The sequence below is a fragment of the Cottoperca gobio genome, chromosome 1 (assembly GCF_900634415.1).
Source record: "Cottoperca gobio chromosome 1, fCotGob3.1, whole genome shotgun sequence".
In the NCBI taxonomy this organism is placed as follows: domain Eukaryota; kingdom Metazoa; phylum Chordata; class Actinopteri; order Perciformes; family Bovichtidae; genus Cottoperca; species Cottoperca gobio.
Genome location: NC_041355.1, coordinates 10,817,081 through 10,836,587, shown reverse-complemented (window position 1 = coordinate 10,836,587; position 19,507 = coordinate 10,817,081). Strand labels below are relative to the sequence as shown.

General features: G+C 38.2%; 2 protein-coding genes across 2 annotated transcripts; one reads left to right on the top strand and one right to left on the bottom strand.

The window, feature by feature from the left end:
* The first annotated feature begins 777 nt into the window (after positions 1-777).
* Positions 778-14,608, top strand: LOC115015174 (stromal interaction molecule 2-like). The gene is given in 13 exon segments (XM_029442410.1): positions 778-1,576; positions 5,673-5,803; positions 7,892-8,003; positions 8,112-8,223; positions 8,741-8,856; positions 9,218-9,395; positions 9,490-9,667; positions 9,830-9,991; positions 10,274-10,374; positions 10,466-10,725; positions 11,546-11,655; positions 11,657-11,733; positions 11,904-14,608. Coding segments are annotated over 13 exon segments (3,180 nt in total). The 5' UTR covers positions 778-1,452; the 3' UTR covers positions 13,423-14,608.
* Positions 14,609-17,714: 3,106 nt separating this feature from the next.
* On the bottom strand, positions 17,715-19,492 carry LOC115007386 (uncharacterized). The gene is made up of 5 exons (XM_029430229.1): positions 19,456-19,492; positions 18,892-19,293; positions 18,325-18,444; positions 18,107-18,168; positions 17,715-17,937 (listed from the first exon to the last, which is right to left on the bottom strand). Exons 1-5 carry the CDS (start codon positions 19,490-19,492, stop codon positions 17,875-17,877), a joined length of 684 nt encoding a protein of 227 aa, XP_029286089.1. The 3' UTR covers positions 17,715-17,874.
* Between the last annotated feature and the right edge of the window lie 15 nt (positions 19,493-19,507).

The window sequence follows — 19,507 nt, the reverse complement described above, 5'->3', positions numbered from 1 at the left end:
GCATATATACTCTACACTGCAGATGCCTTTTTGGACATGTGCCACTTGGGCATGCTCCACAGGGTAGAGGTCAAAGCTGCCCCACTATTTTTAAACTGGGAGCAGAATTGCTGGAATGAAACCTGACACTTAGTTACTGTTTAAGAGTGTGTGTGTGTGTGTGTGTGTGGATGTGTCTGTGCTGCATGTGAAGTCCTGTGCGCTGTGTCCCTCACACTCTTGCCGTTTCTAGTAATTTAAATTCAGGAGATATTCTGTGTGTGGGTCTGAGTTTGTTGATGAAATCACAATCCACATATAGCACCAGAAACCTCTCGAACAGGTGTACAAACATTTACTAAGTCTATCCACAAAGCTTGAAGATCTGTGAACAAGGATACAACTGTGAGTCGACACAGACAGCCTAGCCATGACAGGACATATGACATGCTATTCCTGGCATGATAGTCTTGATCTCACTTCCCCATAGGGAGGTCTAAAGCGCTTTAATTGATCCTCCACCCAAACGTGGATCAGTAAAGCCATAAAATGAGAAAGGATAGGAAAAACATTTTGGTTGGAGTCACTGATCTGTTGTTGTGCATGTCCACATTGTCGATTATAAACAGTTGCTCTGCTCTGTTACAAATGATAGACTAGATCCATCTACAAATTGAGGTCACTGGATCAACGCTGCAGCTCTGTGGGCTGGATTGGGGGGGTTGGGAGGGTTAGGAAACATAATAAAGTGTTAGGGGCCCAGTTGCTAGAGAGGGCGAGAGAGAGGGAGAGGCGGTCAGTTCCGCGCATGAACGTCACATCTCGACGTCTCTTTTGGGAAAGTGGTGACAGAGGAAAGAACAGAGAACTGGACAAGTCTGATTACCTGGCTCATGAAGAGACCAAAACAGACGCAAATACAAGGAACAGGGAAGCAGTCTGCACCCTGAGCAGGATTATGGGTTTATTTTGCCCTCCTGTTTAAACAACATCTGGCGCATTTAAAATCGGTTCCTGAGATCCGTTTTGACACTGGATTTTTTAAATGATGGATAAGCATCAGGACTTTATTATCCTAACTTTTTATTAGACCACGTTTGGATCTATAATATCACTGTCTGTCATTATTGTCGGAATACCATTGTCCACTTTTGGAGTATTTTTACGCACAGCCCTCTTGCGTTTGGATGACTCTGCAAATCATTACTGCAAGCTTTCTGAAACGTGTTGGAACTTTTTGTGTGCTTTCATACATTTAGAGTTAGCACATTATCCTGTTGTCTGATTTCTCAAGTGAATCACCAGTATCACATCTCGCTTGCAAAGCAAGTCACAGCAACGCAGATCGCTTAACGCCTTTCGCAGACTGACTGCGGGGCCTCCTAAACGGGGGTTGTTACCGTGTATGCTCCTTCTTCAATCTGTTTTGAAGAGTTTCTTAACTCTGGACGACAATATTATCTACCATCTGAAATGCTTCCTCTGTCCCCCCTCTTGCTCCTCGTTTTCCCCGCTGTACTCTTTGTGGCCGCGCAAGGCGCCGGGGACCTCCAGGGTTTTACCTTCCCTGGTGGGAGCGCAGGATTCGACCCAACAGGTAGGCTATAATAGACTTAATTAAATAGGAAAGCTAGACACTTGTTCTCACCCTTATGCTTGCATTGTATTCACTTCTGTTCTTTCATCGCCAATAATAGTCATATTATTAGACTATAGGCAGGACATCAATCTCGTTTGCACAACTGCTGAGAATTAGCGATAGATTTGTGTTCTAATAATACAAACTAAAAATTGTATCTATTCTTTAGACATAGTGCACTGGTTTTCCATTCAAAAACATTTTAATTAATCATGGTTTCTGAAAGTATTATTTATTTGACTTGACATAATTACCTGTTTTTCAGGACCATTTATTCCAATTTGATGACTTTGAACAATAAAGCGAGCTGCCTCATTTTAAAGCACTTATTCCACAGGAAGCTCAACTCGAGAGAATGCAGCTCATGTGCATTGTAAAATGAGTTTTCTTAGTTACTCTTTGCCAAATTGACATTTAGGAAACACAACTATTGTCTTTCTCATTAAAACAACGTATCACACTCTATCAATCTTGCAGGACTTATTCAGGGCTTTTTATTATAAAAGTGTAACCTTAATCAACTCAACAGTTTCAGCTCACCTGTGGAAAGAGCGACACTGTCATATGTGGAGGTCCCACAGGGACACAGATAACACACACTTTTCAGAGGACCTTTGCATACATCATTGATACTTGATAGTCCACCCAGCTGGGAGGTCTCTTCACTGTTGAGAAATGCAAGTTTCATCAACAACCAGGGGATCCATTTCATTGCTCTTTACATACATCTCCTGGCCTGGCTGTTGGAATGACCAGTAGCACAAGGATCACTTCATGGATCATCGATATGTCAAAGGTCTTAAAGGATACTGACAATTTCAAGTGAAACAGCAGATTGTTGATTTACCATGCCAGATAACTATGTTGAAAAGAGCCACTCTTATCTGACATGTGACCAATACATCCACAACACTGAATCAATTTGAGTCATTGTGTCCCCCTCTGTTCAATTTGTCTTCTTTCTGCATCTTTAGAAACCTTCTCCAAGCACAGCTGTTGCTTTGCTAGTATTTTAATGATTCATGTTATAGCATCTTGAACTAGGTACTCAGTCCTGTGCTGACTTGTGTTTAACCCTTTGACACACAAGCTATGCAAACCCCTTCTAATGTGCAACATGGGTCCAAACGGACCCGTATTCGTTTCCTACGTGATGTCATGCATGGCTGAGTGTTTATTTGCTATATTTTTGGAAATCAATCAATTTATTTAATCAATTAATATTCCAAGTATTCATTAAATATCTTGTTTTTGATGACCACAAATCATTATTTTCATTCTCCCTTTCTTAATTTATGAACTAAAATAGTTTTTGTATCACTACATCAGGTTTACACACACAGGTGTAAAGTGTGATAACAATGAAAAAAAGACATACTATAATAATAATGTTGTTAAAAATTTGGACCAAACAACACATTTAATATTTGAAATCTTTATTTGTCACTTTGTCACACTCACACATAACATACATCATACAGCCGATAACACTGTGAGATATTGAACTGTTAGTGTGTCTGTATTGTATCTGTAGTGAACTGTTAGTGTGTCTGTATTGTATCTGTAGTGAACTGTTAGTGTGTCTGTATTGTATCTGTAGTGAACTGCAGAGAATGTGTAACATGAATGAAGAAAAGAAAAGAAAACTGATTAAATGAAAACATATGGGAACAGCGCAAACTGCCATCTCAGTGCAGACATGCCTCACAGATGACAATCACATGTTTGTGCTCCTTGCACACGGGGCTGTTGCACCTTTCGGGTCTTTGGCAGCTGAGCAGATCTTCCTCTTCACTTTTTCCTCCTGTCAGGTGTCCTCCTGTAGCTGGGTGGCACATTACATTGCCCCTGTAATGTGCTTTTTCATTTAATCAGTTTTCTTCATTCATGTTACACATTCACCACAGTTCACTACAGCTACACTACAGCTACACTACAGTTACACTACAATAATAATAATAATAATAATAATAATACATTTCATTTGTAAAGCGCCTTTCAAAGCTAAAAGCAATCTCAGACACACTAACAGTTCAATATGTCACAGTGTTATCGGCTGTATGATGTATGTTATGTGTGAGTGTGACAAAGTGACAAATAAAGATTTCAAATATTAAATGTGTTGTTTGGTCCAAATCACTGCTATAATAATTGTTTTTAACAACATTATTATTATAGTGTGTCTTTTTTTCATTGTTATCACACTTTACACAAAATGATTAAATAAATTGATTTCCAAAAATATAGCAAAGAAACACTGAGCCATGCATGAAATCACATAGGAAACGAATACGGGTCCGATTGGACCCATGTTGCGCATTAGAATGGTAGTGATACAAAAATGATTTTTATTCAAAAAGTAAGAAAGTAAAAATGAAAATAAGAATTTGTGATCATCAACAACAAGTTAATTGAGGAATTCTGAAAGATTAAAGGAATTTATTGCAAAGATATTTACAGTTAAAACTCACTCAGGTCTATTTGGACCCATGTTGTGCATCAAAGGGTTAACATGGGCCGGTTACGCAAGGACATTGCGCCACAGGAAAAATATGCTACTATTTCTGGGATGAATGCCAATATTGTTGCAAAAATGTTCTGAGATTGACGTCGGAATTCTTGAGACATAAGAATTCACTTGTTTCCCCAGATGTCACTTTTTCTCATAGCTTTATTTAACTTACATTGTGGACGGGCAGTAACTAATGTAGCTAGAGCTGGCTTTGATAGTGGGTTTTACTAGCAGACCTTTAGCTCCCAGTCCCCTCAGGTACTCGGAGCGCCAAATAATACAGTCACAGAAACAAAAATGGGCTCTGACTCAGTACGGCGGTAATGATGGAAAGTTGTGTGTCATTTTCTTCTGTATTAGTGTCCCATGTTAAGTTTGGAACACACTGTACGATTTAAAGTCTTATTACAACAGTTCATTTGGTACACATTGTTTTGTGGTGTGCTGGAGTTAAGGATTGGGCCTCAAACGCATTGGTCAAGCCAGTAGAAGCTGTTTACAGTTGTATCAATCATGTTTTCATTTTATGACGGCATTTGATTAGTTACAGAAACGTGGTGTAAAAGCAGTTTGTTTGTCTACAGTACAAGTGTACGTGTGTTTCCAGTTCGCAGTTGGTTTGATCTCTAGTTGTAACAGATCCTCTAGTACCCATGATCTATAGGCTCTTATACAAACAGCAACTTTCCAAAATGTGTCAGTGTCTTGGTTCAGTGGTGTTCACCTCCTATTATTCATTCTTAAATTTAATAACATGAACTACTACAAGTACTTAAAAGCCCTGGTGCAGACTGACATTGGGAAATTGGGCTCAGATATGATGCTTATCTTGAAAAGGTTAAAACTGTAACATTTTTTTTCATGATAGTAGTGGTTGCTTTGAATGTTTGATAAAAAAGGCAGGTCAAATGTGATGAATGACATTATTTTTATGTCACTCTTGACCTTGGAAACAGCAGTGCAAGGTCCATGTAGTAGCTACTGAATGCATCTTGAGGTGAGATTGTTTTGTCAGCAAATTGAACTGATTATCAGCATCAAATAGGAGGCGTTAAGAGCACGTGTCTTATTACATTGCATGAGTCTTAACCACTACGCTAACAAGAAACATTGTATAATTCATTTGAATAGACATGCAATGTCTTTCCCAAACCTTCTTTTTATTTGAAGAGAAACCATTGCCGTTGACTTATGTTGATTAATTGTTGAAATGTTGAAGTTCTAGATATATCAGACTTCTCTGATGTACAGAAACAGAGAAGCGATAACTAAATGTCCACACTCCATCCTTGTTGCTCCTACAAATTGGAATAATGCATTGCGTAGTCCCTGCCAAAGCTAAAAAAACATTACTATCACTCAGTACTGAAAAATGAATAGATCTTTCCTTGTATCTGAAAGGAGCAGTGAACATACCAAGAAAGTGGCTAGATCGATAGATCAGCTGAACTAAACAGTTGAACTGCATTAATGAATAAATGTTGGATATGTTGAGTGAAATAATAATTGATAAAATGTAATTTCTGTCCTGACTATATATAGATCCCTGCATGGTGGTGTATCCACCATGTATGAGCGAGGCGGATCGCTACAGCCTGGAGTCCCTGCGGAGCATCCATCAGATGATGGACGATGACCAAGACGGAGGGATTGAGGTGGAGGAGAGTGTGGAGGTACAAAACTCAGTCTTCTTGAAATGTTTACCTCATTTCTCTAGCTGTTGTAAATCCTTATGCATGTATGTTTTTGCATGAGACAGACAGGGTAAAGCAATACAACAACAGGTGTTCTGGCTGGTGGAAGAGTCAAATGCTACTTCAAGGATAGCAACAGTATAACTTTGCTTTTGGCTCAGTGACAAAATTGGTTTGCACTAATAGAATACTGCAAAGCTGGTGACCTTCACAGTCACACTTAACAGTATAACTCTTAATGATTCCTGACTCCAGCCCCCCTTATACTTTAGCCAGTTTGTTTTATTGTCACAAACAACTTGATTCACTGCTTGCCTCAGTGGTGTAATACACTCAATACACAAAATATTATCATTTAAATTGATCAAACTTCAGTTATTTGTGTATTTATGCATGAAATTCACAAAAAAACAAACATTCTTTAATGGTTAAATACATTTAAAATATTACACATGCATGTTGCAGAGCAAGGTTTGATATGTATCTGTTATCTTATCCTTTCTTTTTGCAGACTTATAACATATTGCACCTCCCAAGCATAGTTTTATTTCTACTAAAAACATTTTGTTAACTAGAGACCATCTTGCAATTGGTTCACACCGGCAACAACGTCAAATCAGGATCTTCAGAATCAGAATCAAAAAACCTTTATTACTCCCACAACCGGGAAATTCACCTTATTACAGCAAAAGAACATATGAAGTAAAGTGACGACTACACAATAGTTCAATTGAATAAAATAGAGTAAAAGTAATATAAGTACAAAGTGGTGGATAAAAAGTTGTCAAAGTGAATATTGCACATGGCAGTGATAATTGCACAAAAGTGGTGGAATAGTCTGTTCTTGGTGTGGTGGTCTACCAGGGGCCGTGGTGATTCCGGCGCTTGTAAAGTTGTGTGACTGCATCTTGCACGGTTGTGGCTATTACGTTGATAAAATGTGTCCATAGACAGAGAGACATACAGTATAAGCGCATGGCAATGTACTCCAAACTGCTTCTGTGGTAGTTCCCGCTACAGTAGGTGTCTCCAGGATCACATTTTGCCATGATGACCCACATACAGACTCACAAGGTGAAAACAATACCAGCGTCCATGTTAATGTTAATGTTAATGAGCTAAAACAAACTCATTTTGTCATGTAAACAAGTAATCAGTCGTTTATTTCTGCACATGGTTTGGTACGTGTGTGTAAAGGACTGCAAGTAAATGCTTGTTTGTGCACGTATGAGTGCACCTTTATGATTATGTTTTTTGTGTCAAGTTTAATATTTTAGAGCGAATGATATCCTGAGTGAATAACGATTTTGTCCAAAAAGTGTGCGAGTCCTAGATGTATGTGACATTGGTTGTAAATCCAGAATTCTAGAATGCCTTTGCCAGTAGAATGCCGTTCAGGGATACAGTATCCAGGGGCTCGGGTTGCAGTTGCCATAGAGACTTCAGGCGGGGCGGGGGCTGGGTTCATCAGAACCCAAACCCAAGATTCCTCTCGCCATCATATGAATCCTCCGTTTACAGCCAAGGACACATTCCAAGACAGCATTAACACACACATACGCACAGACACACATGTTTGCAATACACACTCATATTCTAAATAAATACAGACTCAAAACACCCACTCCTTATTCCTAGATTGAAATCCAAATGCGTGACACACTGCAACAGTCCCCCAATTTGTTTTGGACGGATAGATTTATGATCAGCTAATGCTATGGGCTTATGAACCCTAACCTAGCTCTTTAAAGTTGCATCTTAAAAAGTCTTTATTCCCTCTGCCAAGGACATTGTGTTTTCGGTTTGGTTTGTTGGTTTGTCTGTGTGCTGGATTGTTTGCCAACTGGATTTCAGAAAGAAACTACTGGCACGTTCTTCATGAAAATAGCTAGAAGTGTGTAGCGTGGGGCAAGGAAGAACCCATTTCATTTTGGAGCAAATCTGCATCACAGGGCGGAGACACACATTATTATTTACTTATGAAAATGACCCTTGCCGGAGGACTGTGCTCTCTCAGCGCACTACTAGTTTTCACTTCTTTCTTCTGTCCCTCTCTGTCTTTTGCAGTTCATCATTGAGGACATGAAGCAGCAGCAGACCAACAAACACAGCCACCTGCACAGAGAAGACCAACACATCACAATTGAAGAGCTCTGGAGGGGCTGGAAGTCATCTGAAGGTGTGTTCGTCTGTGTGTGTCTATATGTGTGAGAGAGACATTGTGTATCCCAAGCTATCTAGCTCTACCTTGTCTCACTTTGTCTTCTTTCCTTGTCTCACTTCTCAGTACATAATTGGACTCAAGATGACGTGCTTCGCTGGCTGAAGGATTTTGTTGAGTTGCCCCAGTATGCAAGGAACTTTAAGGACTTTAAGGTCAATGGAAACACACTGCCCAGGTGAAGATAATCTAAAGATAATGCTATTGTCAACCAAGACTAAGGCTGCAATCAAATAGTCAAAATAATTACGATAATCTTCTAGCCACTCCCAACCGAAAGATGTGAATGAGAATTTATAAGGACTTAGGAAGAAACAACTGTGGTGCTAAGAGAATCTGCACTTACAATAGGCTACGTAATTATGCGACAACAAATGTTATTGACATGCAACACTTTAAATGTTGATGGTGCAACAAATTGTGGGATGACATATCTCTTTTTCTTTCGTATAGCTTGGTCCTGTGTACCCTGTGTTTCTTAAAAAGATACGCATTGAAACACCGTTCCTTAGCATTGAGAGAATTAGACCTAATATTACCATTCTTCCCTGAGTTAGGAACCTTACTAAGCAAAAAAACAATTTGACTGTCGCCTAGGTCTCTTCTTTGCAGTTGTCCAAGCGAGTCACTTGAAAAACAAGTCAGTTGTTGTGAGGAGTCATATCAACACACTGAAATATGACACCTGTGTGCAGGATTGCAGCCAATGAGCCTTCATTTCTGAGTGGCCATCTGAGGGTTCAGGACCAGAGAGACAAACAGAAGCTTAACATCAAAGCTCTTGATGTTGTTCTGTTTGGACCGCCTACACGTAAGGACACACACTCACCCTATTCCCTTTCCCTTCTCAAATGTCTCTTTACTGTATCTGTTCCTGTTCTGCTTGCTTGCCTCTTTAGCTTGCGTATCTACCAATTCCTCAGATTTTTCCAGTATTTAAAAAATAACTACTGACATGCTCCCATTGTGTTGTCTATTCAAGAAAGCTCCTGTGTGTGTGGGTGTGCAGAGGTTTTAATGGGCTAAAACATATCGTCAATGGAAATAGCCAAGATGTTAGTTTGTGTTTCTAGCTTCATGTGTCATTAAAAGTATTCTTTACTATCCCATCATCGATTAAGCATTTATGATCCATCCACCATAAATAATGATGACATTCCATTCCACCACAGGACCCCCTCACAACTACATGAAGGACCTGCTGCTCATTGTATCAGTGGTGATGGGAGTTGGAGGCTGCTGGTTTGCTGGGACCCAGAACAAAGCCAGTAAATTCCATATAGCCAGGATGATTAAAGATCTAGAAAGTCTGCAGAGGGCTGAACAGAGCCTCCTAGATCTACAGGAACAGTGAGTATTCAGTTATCAGTAATAACTTACTGTACATTAATCAATTTATTTTGTTTTGTTTGATTGATTTGATTAAATAAATTCACTTTCTCAGACTGGAGCGAGCACAGGAAGAAAAACGTAATGTGGCAGAGGCGAAACAGAACCTGGAGGAGAAGATGAGGGATGAGATCATGGGGGCGCAGGAAGAGGCTTACCGACTGCACGAGCTGAGGAAAGGAGCTGTCAGTGAGCTCAGCCGCCTCCGATATGCAGAGGAAGAGTTGGTGCAGGTAGAGACACAACTAGTGGAATGCTGCACTAGACAATTGTCATCCCTGCTGTAGTTTGGAAAGTTTAAATGATTTAAAGGAAAACATTTCAGCTTTTACAGCAGTTTTAAACTATTTGTCTATGTACTGATCTCTAATATTTGACTGATGCCATCCTCTCAGGTCCGTGGAGCACTAAAGCAGGCGGAGAAGGACATGCATGCTAGCTCAACTGCCTCAGAGGCCCTCCAGCTGTGGTTGCAGATGACACATGAGGTAGAGGTCCAGTACTACAATGTCAAGAGGCACAGAGCAGAACTACAGCTTGCTGTCGCAAAGGAAGAGGTAATGCATGAAAAAGGGACACACACATGAAAAACACACTAGAGATGTTCAGAGTGACTGCGCTTGAAGTAAGTGCAACAAATGTACATAGAATTTACATTTTTATCATTTCTAACAAATTACCTACATACCATGAAACCAGGCCTGGAATTTCATCACTTTCGGGGGACACTTGGCCTTTAGTGTTGTCAGTATTTGGAGGGCACATAGGCCAAATACCAGGGCAGGAATTTCACTCTCCCTCTGTCTGGTTTTGTGATCTGCCCCCATACTTCCCTGCAGGCAGAGAGGATTAAGAAGAAGAGGAGTTCTGTGTTCGGGACTCTCCAGGTCGCCCACAGCTCTTCTCTAGACCAAGTTGACCAAAAGATCCTGGGGGCAAAGTGAGTCACAAAATTACCTGTGCAAGTTTTGTTTATGTCTGTCACAGTAAATAAGTAAAATGTCTAACAAAGGTCTTTGTATATCCCAAAGGAATGCCTTGTCGGATGTAACAGCCTGCTTACGGGAGCGCCTCCATCGATGGCAGCAGATCGAACGCCTCTGTGGCTTTCCCATCATTAGGAATTCTAGCCTAGCAAACCTCACTGCTCAGCTCTACTCAGACTCAATTGCCCTGGGGTTTCCTAGAGTGCCCCAGCCATCCTGGTCATGTCACAGCTCCGTCCATGGATCTATGGATAATCTGTTAGAAGAGTCTGCTTCTCCAATCTTACCACACAGGCCTATGCCAGGTAATTAACAGCAATGATGCCTTTTTGATTCTTTATTTGGATTCCCATTAGTGTCCTCAAATTGTTCAGGCCATAGCATGATCGCATAATTTTCATAATCTTCAAACCATTAAGTGACCCTTTATGCTCTGTATGGAAACATATGCAATTTAGTTTTTTCACTCATTGCAGGTTTTTCTTTTAATTTGTCTCCTATCTATATGTATATGCTGTGTATAGCCAAGGAATATATGTTATCAGAAAATACAATGCTGCAAACTCAGCAAATGTGTTTGGTGAGTCAAATGATCAATCTAAACCTTGGAAATTAAGTGATCCACAAGTTACATGTTTTGCATAAGAAAACATATTTAAAAAAAACAGTTTGAACTTTGTGTCCTCTTAGCCCTCGAGCTAACAATATTGCTGACTGAAAGTTAGCAAGCATGCTAACTGAAATGTAGCTAGCTGGCTAGCTCAGAGATCTTTTTTTCCTTCTTCAACAATTCTTAACAGAGTAGAAACAGTAAAGATGAGTACACAGAATCTTGACAAGCTATTGCGACTGAATAGCGCCGGCATGATCTGGCTGGCTAGCATGTTAGTAGTTAGCTCGGCAGTTTCAGTTTACCAAAAAGCCCTGTTAGTATCTATTACGTCACAAAGTTTCTAGAATGATATATTTTGCAAACATGTCTGGAATTTTTCTGTGCCATTTTCTGGTGTTAGCAGACTTTTAAGGTTGTAAACTAGGGGTACATATTCATTGATACCCCTCTGTCTTATGTTACTCATGGTTTATTCAGTTTTACTGATTGGTTTATCTTTGGCCTTCATCTAGTTCAAATTCCACCACTGAAGCCCTCTCCTCGAACACAGGGATCCGCAAAATGTCGGTCACGTCGTCCTGGCACGATCACTCAGTCATCGGTTACCCTGATCTCCACGGACCCCTGACCTTCTAATCCCCATCCGAGCACCATACCCTTGCGAGGAAGAGGGGCTCTTCCGGAAAACTCTAAAAAAACAGTACGTCCTCCTGCCCAAAACCTTTAAAGGCCAATTTGTTTTTACACATGTTTTTGCTCATGCTAAACCACTGATTATCAGTGAAACAATCTTTGTTTGTTACTTGATTCCTTCCTTCTTCCCTTCCTTGTCCTTCCCCCATTTCTTCCTTTAATTTCTCTCACTAATAGAGAGTCCCAAGAGATGTTCTCAGACACAGAATATATGCCTTCACCTCCTCTCAGCAAAAGGTTCCCTAGACCTACTGTTGACGCTTCCCCTCAAAAGCTCTATCATGATGAAACTGAGTTATTTTCAGACAGCTTCACTGTAAAGTCTTTGACTAAAGAAGTAGAAGCTGTGGTTGAATTCCCTGTTCGTAAAACTCATATAGAAGACCTTGAAGCTTGTGTAGATGTTTCCTGCAGGAAGATGGCAAAAGACAAAATGTTGGATAGTTCATTGGAAATCCCTTCTTTGAAAATGTCCAAAGAAGAGCCTTTGATAGAGGCTACATCAAGGAAGATATCCAGAGACAGGAGTGAAGTTCCCATGGATGTTGCTGTTAGAAAGGTGCTTTCCAATGAGTTGGATGCAGAATTCCAAGCGAGGAAAGTCGAAAGAGATACAACTAAGGACTTGATGGACACTTCTTCAAGGAATGTATACAGAGAATTAAGTGATTTACCTCTGGATGTGAGAAAGATTATTTGGAATGAATTAGATGCAACAACAGATGTGGCACCTAGAAAGATATCAAGAGATAGGATAGGGGCTTCGATGGACAGTGCATCAAGAAAGATGACACAAGATGATGTTGAGAGTCTATTTGACTCAGTGTCCAGAAGGATTACAAGAGATTCAATGGGAATGTCCCTTGACACAAGTTCTAGAAATCTTCCATGGAATAAAGAAGACTGCCAGCTTGATACCTCTTTGAGGGCATTAGCAATGGACAACATTATTGAGGCCACTAGAACACCATCAAGAAAAATATCTAGAGATGAGCTGGAGTATTGTACAGATATTGCTTCCTTAAAAATGCTACCCAGAGAGAGATTGGAAGCATTTATGGATACCTCGTCCTCTACAGAGAAGCACGAGTTTGGTTTAGGACCTTCAATAAGTAGGAGGATACTGAGAGATGAACTTGAGATGTCTGCTGGTTCTCTCAGAAGGAGAATACCAAGAATGCTAAGAGATGATATTGACACTTCTATTGACACTCCCACAGGAAAAATGTCCTGGGATAGAGTTGATGTTCCAATGGAAATACCCAAACAATCAATACTGAGGGAGGAATTGGGAGCGTCCGGATCAAGTTCATCTCCAGGTCGAATTGGACAGCCAGACCTTATGGTCACCTCCCAGGCACCATGTAGGTTGTCATCAGAACTTTTCACTGGCCCGTTGAGCCAGTTTGTGTATGATGGAATCCTTGAGAAGTCCTGTCACTCCGTGGCTACGACCCCAACCAGCCCATCTGCCTCAACACCCAACCTGCCCCAGAGCCGGCTGTTGGCAGATGTGGAGCCACCATTGCCACCACCAAGGATTGCTTTCCAATCTCCTGCTTCGCCCCCTGAGATTGGAGATGAGAAGAACAAGCATAAGGAAAAGAGCAAGAAATCCAAAAAGCTCAAAAATCTTTTTAAAAAGAAAACTGAGTCAACTTCAGAGAAGCCTCAAAGTGGCCTTCAAAAACTCTGACGATGAGTTTAGAATGTTTTCCTTTTTTTAATTATAATTTTATTGAACTAGATAATAAGAGTTTCAGAACGTCATTGATGATATCTGGTATGGAAAGCTGAAGTTATTAAGTCTTATGTAGACATATGGTTAATACCATATATTATTTAGATGCAGATCTTTTGAGGCTTAGCCTACGGTTGAAGGATTAAATAATTGTTTTTAATGACGCTAGTTTTCTTGTATAACAGACACAATGCTTGAATTGAATATAAACCTCCAATAAAGACATTTACTACAGTAGAAAACAAATGCATTCTATTCTGTAAGACATTTTTTATTTATTTATCGACCTTTCAATCTCTTTTTCCTCCTGATTCGATTCGAGGATATTGAGTATGAAACAGAGATTGATCTGACATTTTTATAATTTTCTTTCACATTGTACACATTGAGATACGCAACATAATTTAAAGGCCCCAAAAATCTATTTTGTCAATAAGATTCTTGCTAAATAAATGGGGTTTTGATTATCTCGCATAACACATTTCTATTTTTTTCCTCCGTTTTCTTCTCAATGGTTTGAATTGGGTGGGGTCAGTAAAAACGTGATGTAACATATTTCCATGCACCAATCAGGATTTAGAAACATATAAATCAGAATCTGATGACAGGTGCAGCGTTGTTTAATTATGAAATTATCAAACCAAACCTTCACAACAGATAAGTTAAGTTTTTTAGGTTTAGACTCTTAATTAAAAATATCTCATGTTTTTCTGTTAAATTTACATTTTATTGTTGCTTATTTAGTCTTGACTATTTATTTTTACTCAGGATTTACTTAGGATTTGAAACCAAGTTTTCAGGGGCCTTAAATACTGTATGTTTGACAGCTGAATAGGTCTGCACTTGGAAAATATAGCCTGCAGCAAAGAATAATTAATTTTGTAACAAAAAAAGAAATAAATCTTTTAATGCTTTCATATAATATTTTGTATAGATTGTCCAATAATGTTTTGTATTTTTATGGAAAAGGTTGCATCTATGGATCTGCTGTAGCACAAAGCTTTGGACAGTGTTTAGACAGCCTCTTTGTTTCATTTTTTATTTATTTCCAGAACAATCAAAAGTTCAAATGCACATGCTGTCATAATTGAAACTGCTTTTTATTTATTTTCTGAGCTTGGAAATAGGTCAACCTTATCAAAGCCTACTATTGACCCATTCAAAAAAGCATTTATCCTGATCCTGTGGATCGGCCTAGAACAACCCACCTTTTAATTGAAAATGTTCTTCTTTGATTTGCCAAATGCTAATGAATAGCTTATGAATAGTATGCTTGCTAGCTGTTTTTACATTGCATTTAAGTGCATATTTTGAATGTTCTAATTGTTTATTTGATGTATGCTTCTTTTTTTGTTTACAGACATAAAGGCAGTACCTGGAGTAGTTTATTTGAATTAAAATGATTCAGAAATTAATTTTAATTTATTTGAATACTTTTTGTTTTGTTTGGTTTGTGTAAGGAATATATGAACAACATGTATTCACTTGTGTTGGACAAGGACAAGCACTGAATTGCAATATGAATGTAAGATTTTAAAGGCTGTTATCTGATGATTTATTAACAAGTGATGAAGGAGGAAAATAGATATTGTGCATTGCGACAATAAAGAATCTAAACATAGCCAGCATATAAATTCTTTCCAACATTTGTGAAATAAATGTGACATGTTAAATTGCGGCTTAAAAATGAATATTGTTTCAATGGAATACGAGTTTTCCCATGTATACATGTTTTTCTTTTTTTTAAAAACAAAACAAATGCAATTTCTGAAATGCAAAAAAATAGCTATTACCAATAGAGCAGTTAACACAGTTAGCTAAGGGATAAAGTTCAAGCGGCCGGAGTCAATTTAGAAAAAAGATAAGACGAAATGCAGTTTGAACAGTTGGGTACAATTTGAGGCCAAACCTCTTCTGACGGCCTTTTTGGTTTGGTTTTTACTCATCTCCACTAGAGGTCAGGAGAGTCACCAGCAATTTGCAACAATCTTTCCTGTAAACTGATATGAATTTAAAATGAAGCTCTTCAATTTCACCATTGTATTTGAATTAAGTAAGACATAATAATAATAATAAAATAGAAAGTATGACTTAGGCCACTATTCTGCAGCTTCCGTTTGTCTGCACGTTGGGCTCTCCAGTCGTATGAGAGCTTGTTTGTCACTGTGGGTTTCCTGTACATCTTTATTGATCGCATGGACTACATGCTGTGGTTGCGGTTAGCTTCATTGTGCACTCTGTTGGTTTTGGAACTTTTAGAAAACTGTCAGATGTTATACAAGCAAGAAATAGATTATGAACTTAAATATATAAGAAAGAAATGCATCTATTAACACAGTGGTTCATTTCAGGTATGTCGCTGTTGAGTTTGAGGAATCAGCTTGCATCCAGGTTTTTATATCTATGAGGCAGTTTGTGAGGAGATTTTAAAAAGATCTTAATATAAACTAGGGTTGTAATCAAATATCCAATCAACAGTGTGTGGTTTGAATTACCTTCTTAAATAATACACAACATACCACTTAAAATCATTGGGATGAAGCACTAACTCTCTCACTGACAATTTGTTTAGCCTTTTTGTTAAGCAGTGTAAACAGTTTTTCAGTTCTTTATTTCATTTCTAATTCTAATTTCAATTGACCAAGACAAGGATACATTTGTTGCATTTGAAACTAGTTCAAACATTAACAGACCAGCTATCATGAAAGGCCATAACCTAAATTTGAGTCCTGTGTGGAAGCCATCTTGTGCTGGTGCCTACAGAGGAAGCCCCCTCAGCTGAAGTCAGTATATGTGGTGTGTGAGTAGGCGGGCTCTAGGAGGTGATTATTTGATTGATGGGTGATGTGTTGGCAGCTAATTAGGTTAAAGTACTGAAGGATGTATTGGTAGTTTGTTGTTTTGAGGGTGCAGTATTTGGGTTAACACATTGAAGAATGTACTGAGGCCTTGTTGTAATGTTTAAGATGAGCTTTAAAACATTTATATTTGCTAAACTTGTAGACTCTTTGTTCTGCTGACCTGATTGGCCGGTTTGAACTTAGAGGACGGGCTTTATGGCTTTATATGTGGCTGGTCCCGCCTTTGTTTAGGAGGGAGCAGCACCAGTACCAGACAGGAGAAGAAAGAACATTTTGTTTCATTGAGTCATATTATTATAATTTTTTTTTGGATGGCTGGAAAATATAAGTCTTTATTTTCCAAGTGAACCTCTCTGCCAGAGTAATGTTTTATTTTCTGACGCTATCCTGCCCCTCACCTTGCGACAATCATTACATTGCTTGATATATATAATACAATTAAGTTGACTTTACTTGCACATAATTTTTTTTGTGTACAAACAAAACAAGTAGTTTATAGAAAGACTAGTTTTGCTTGATCTATATAATAATCTGATGCAACTTAATCTTTTAAAAGTAGATCAAGCAGGATATTTTTATCAATGATTCAATGTTGCCCGGATTATATAGGATCATATAAAAAAGTTGTAAAAACGTCATCATAAAGATTATTATCATTATTGTACACGTTATAGTTTATACGTTTTATATTATATAAAAATGATAAATCTTAATACATATTCATTATAATAGAACATTGATTAGTATATTTACTGGGCTAATCAAAAAGATAATATATACCTTATAATTTATGTTAAATATTATTACATTAATCAGTATTATTACAGCAAATAAGTTAAGAAAAAGAAATGCCGATTATGTGTTACCACATCCAACAGTCTGAGACAAAAGAAAACAAACATCCTGAATTAACTTCCTTCGCTTGCATCAAAAAGTTGGCTTTGTAACAAAAATAAAAGTAATTTAAATTATACATGTTTCTGTTTTCTGAAAAACTGGAATGTCCATCCTGCTATCATATCAATTTATTACAATGTGATCATTTCTTACATTCATTATTTTCATCAGGATTCACGTTTATATAATGATATCACATGCATAAATTAAGGAGGGAGCCTTAATGTGTTTAATTATAATATTTTTATTATAAATGAGAATTGAGTAAGTGCATGGTATTATAATGTACTAATTATGACAATTAAGGAGGCAATTATAATTACACATCTTCATAAAATATGTCATTCATTACATGTCCTAAACGTAAAACAGTACACACTTGATGTTAACTAATAAAAGATAAAGAATGATGTAAAACTAATTACACAGGTTGTGAAAATGTATATGTAACATATTTGTCAACAAAAAAAAGAGATTATTGCTGTCTGGATGATTATAAGCCTGATAACAGATTGGCACGTGTCTTAAAGCACAGGACAGCAACTGGACAGAAAAACAACTTAAACTGTGGAGATGAATTTGAACTCATTGCATTTTATTTGGTTTCTGCTTGAATAAAGCAAATGTGCTTGTGCTGTCCATTCTCTGCCTATTGGTGTGTTTGTCCATCCGTAGCTCGGAACACAACTCTTGTGAAACACACATCTTCATCCTGAGAAACAATTTGACATTTGTTATTTAGAAGTGTTGTGTTCAACTATTGTGCCGTTACGTCTGAAGATTTGTGACTGCGACACATTAAAACAATTGCTAAAAGTGTGAGATGCTAATTAAGCCTTGTGTAGATTCAATAAAATCCCCAAATTCTTACTGTTTATTACCTGATCCAATCTTGTTTGTGCCCTGATGTCAAATCTTTTCTGGAGAATTTGAGGTTCCTTATCTGCAAAATTGTATCATCAACATCATTACAAAGTATCTGCACCTTTGCAAATATAGGGAAGTAATGAGACAGGTTCCCTAAAGGGTTAAATAATTTGTATTTGACATCAATTGTTTTGAATCAAAAGTAGGGAAAACAACTGTGAGACAAAAGTACCTGTTTTCTGAAAGAAGTGATACACCAAAATAAAGGAGATGGAGGAGGAGAGAATAGTGAAGGCTGGAGTGAACAGCATAATCCAGGACACACTGCATCCACTGGATTCAGAGCTGGAATCTGGAACAAATACGAGTGGGTTACATCTTTCCTTTTTCTCTGTCTTTCTCTTTGATTTGATTCTTTTACTGCAATCAGTAAAACATAAAAAACAAATATCTGCATCTGCATCACCTCTATGATGTTTGAGTTGTAAAATTCTTGACACATAAAAAGATCAATGTGGAAATTTGTTCACTTTAAAAATATATCGCAACCCATTCAAACCCAAGAGGTCTCTTTTGAGTTGGAAGAATCATTTAATTTGAGATTAGTGTCAGTATAACTCTGGATTCAACTTCACAAAATATAGATATGGCCCTGTTCCTCATACAGTATGAGCAATGTTAACATCAGGATCACTCACGAACATGAATAGAATATGAAAAGCACATTCTATAGTGATCAGATACATTCACTGCATGCTATCGATTAACTTAAAAAGAGAAGTCAGATCATAATACTTACTGAATAAGATCCTTGTTGTTGTGTTGCCATATCGGTAAACAGATCTGCTAGTAATGTATTGTTCATCCTCCAGCTTATTCTCTTCAGTTCCACAGTAGTAGAGGCCATCATCAGAGTCAGTGATGTTACTGATCAGCAGGTCGTAGGAGTCAGAGGAATAGTTTTTCACAAAGTGGAAACGAGGGAGGGGATTCAGGAAGTTTTCAATCGTAGTGGTTTTTGTTTTTGTCCATGAAATACTTTCAAGGACAAGAGAAGGCTGGTTGTCATGAGAGCAGTTCCTGTACCACACTACGTAAACTCCACTTGATAACTTGCAGTCACAGTAGAGAGTGATGTTGTCTCCTGCTCTGACTGTCACCTCCAACTCTGATCCAGAGATCCAATCATGACTGCAGGATACTATTGGAAAATAAAAACAATCACAAAAGCAGATTGAAATGTGCTCAGTGTTACGGGGTTTCACACAACAGCAGGCGCAAGTTCCTGCTCAGCACAAACAATGAGAACGGAAATATGATGTATTTGTAATAATTCATCCAAAATTTGTATCAAAATAATTACCTAAGAAAACAATCAAACAAAGGTGCAGCCCGTCCATGTCTGATGATGACCA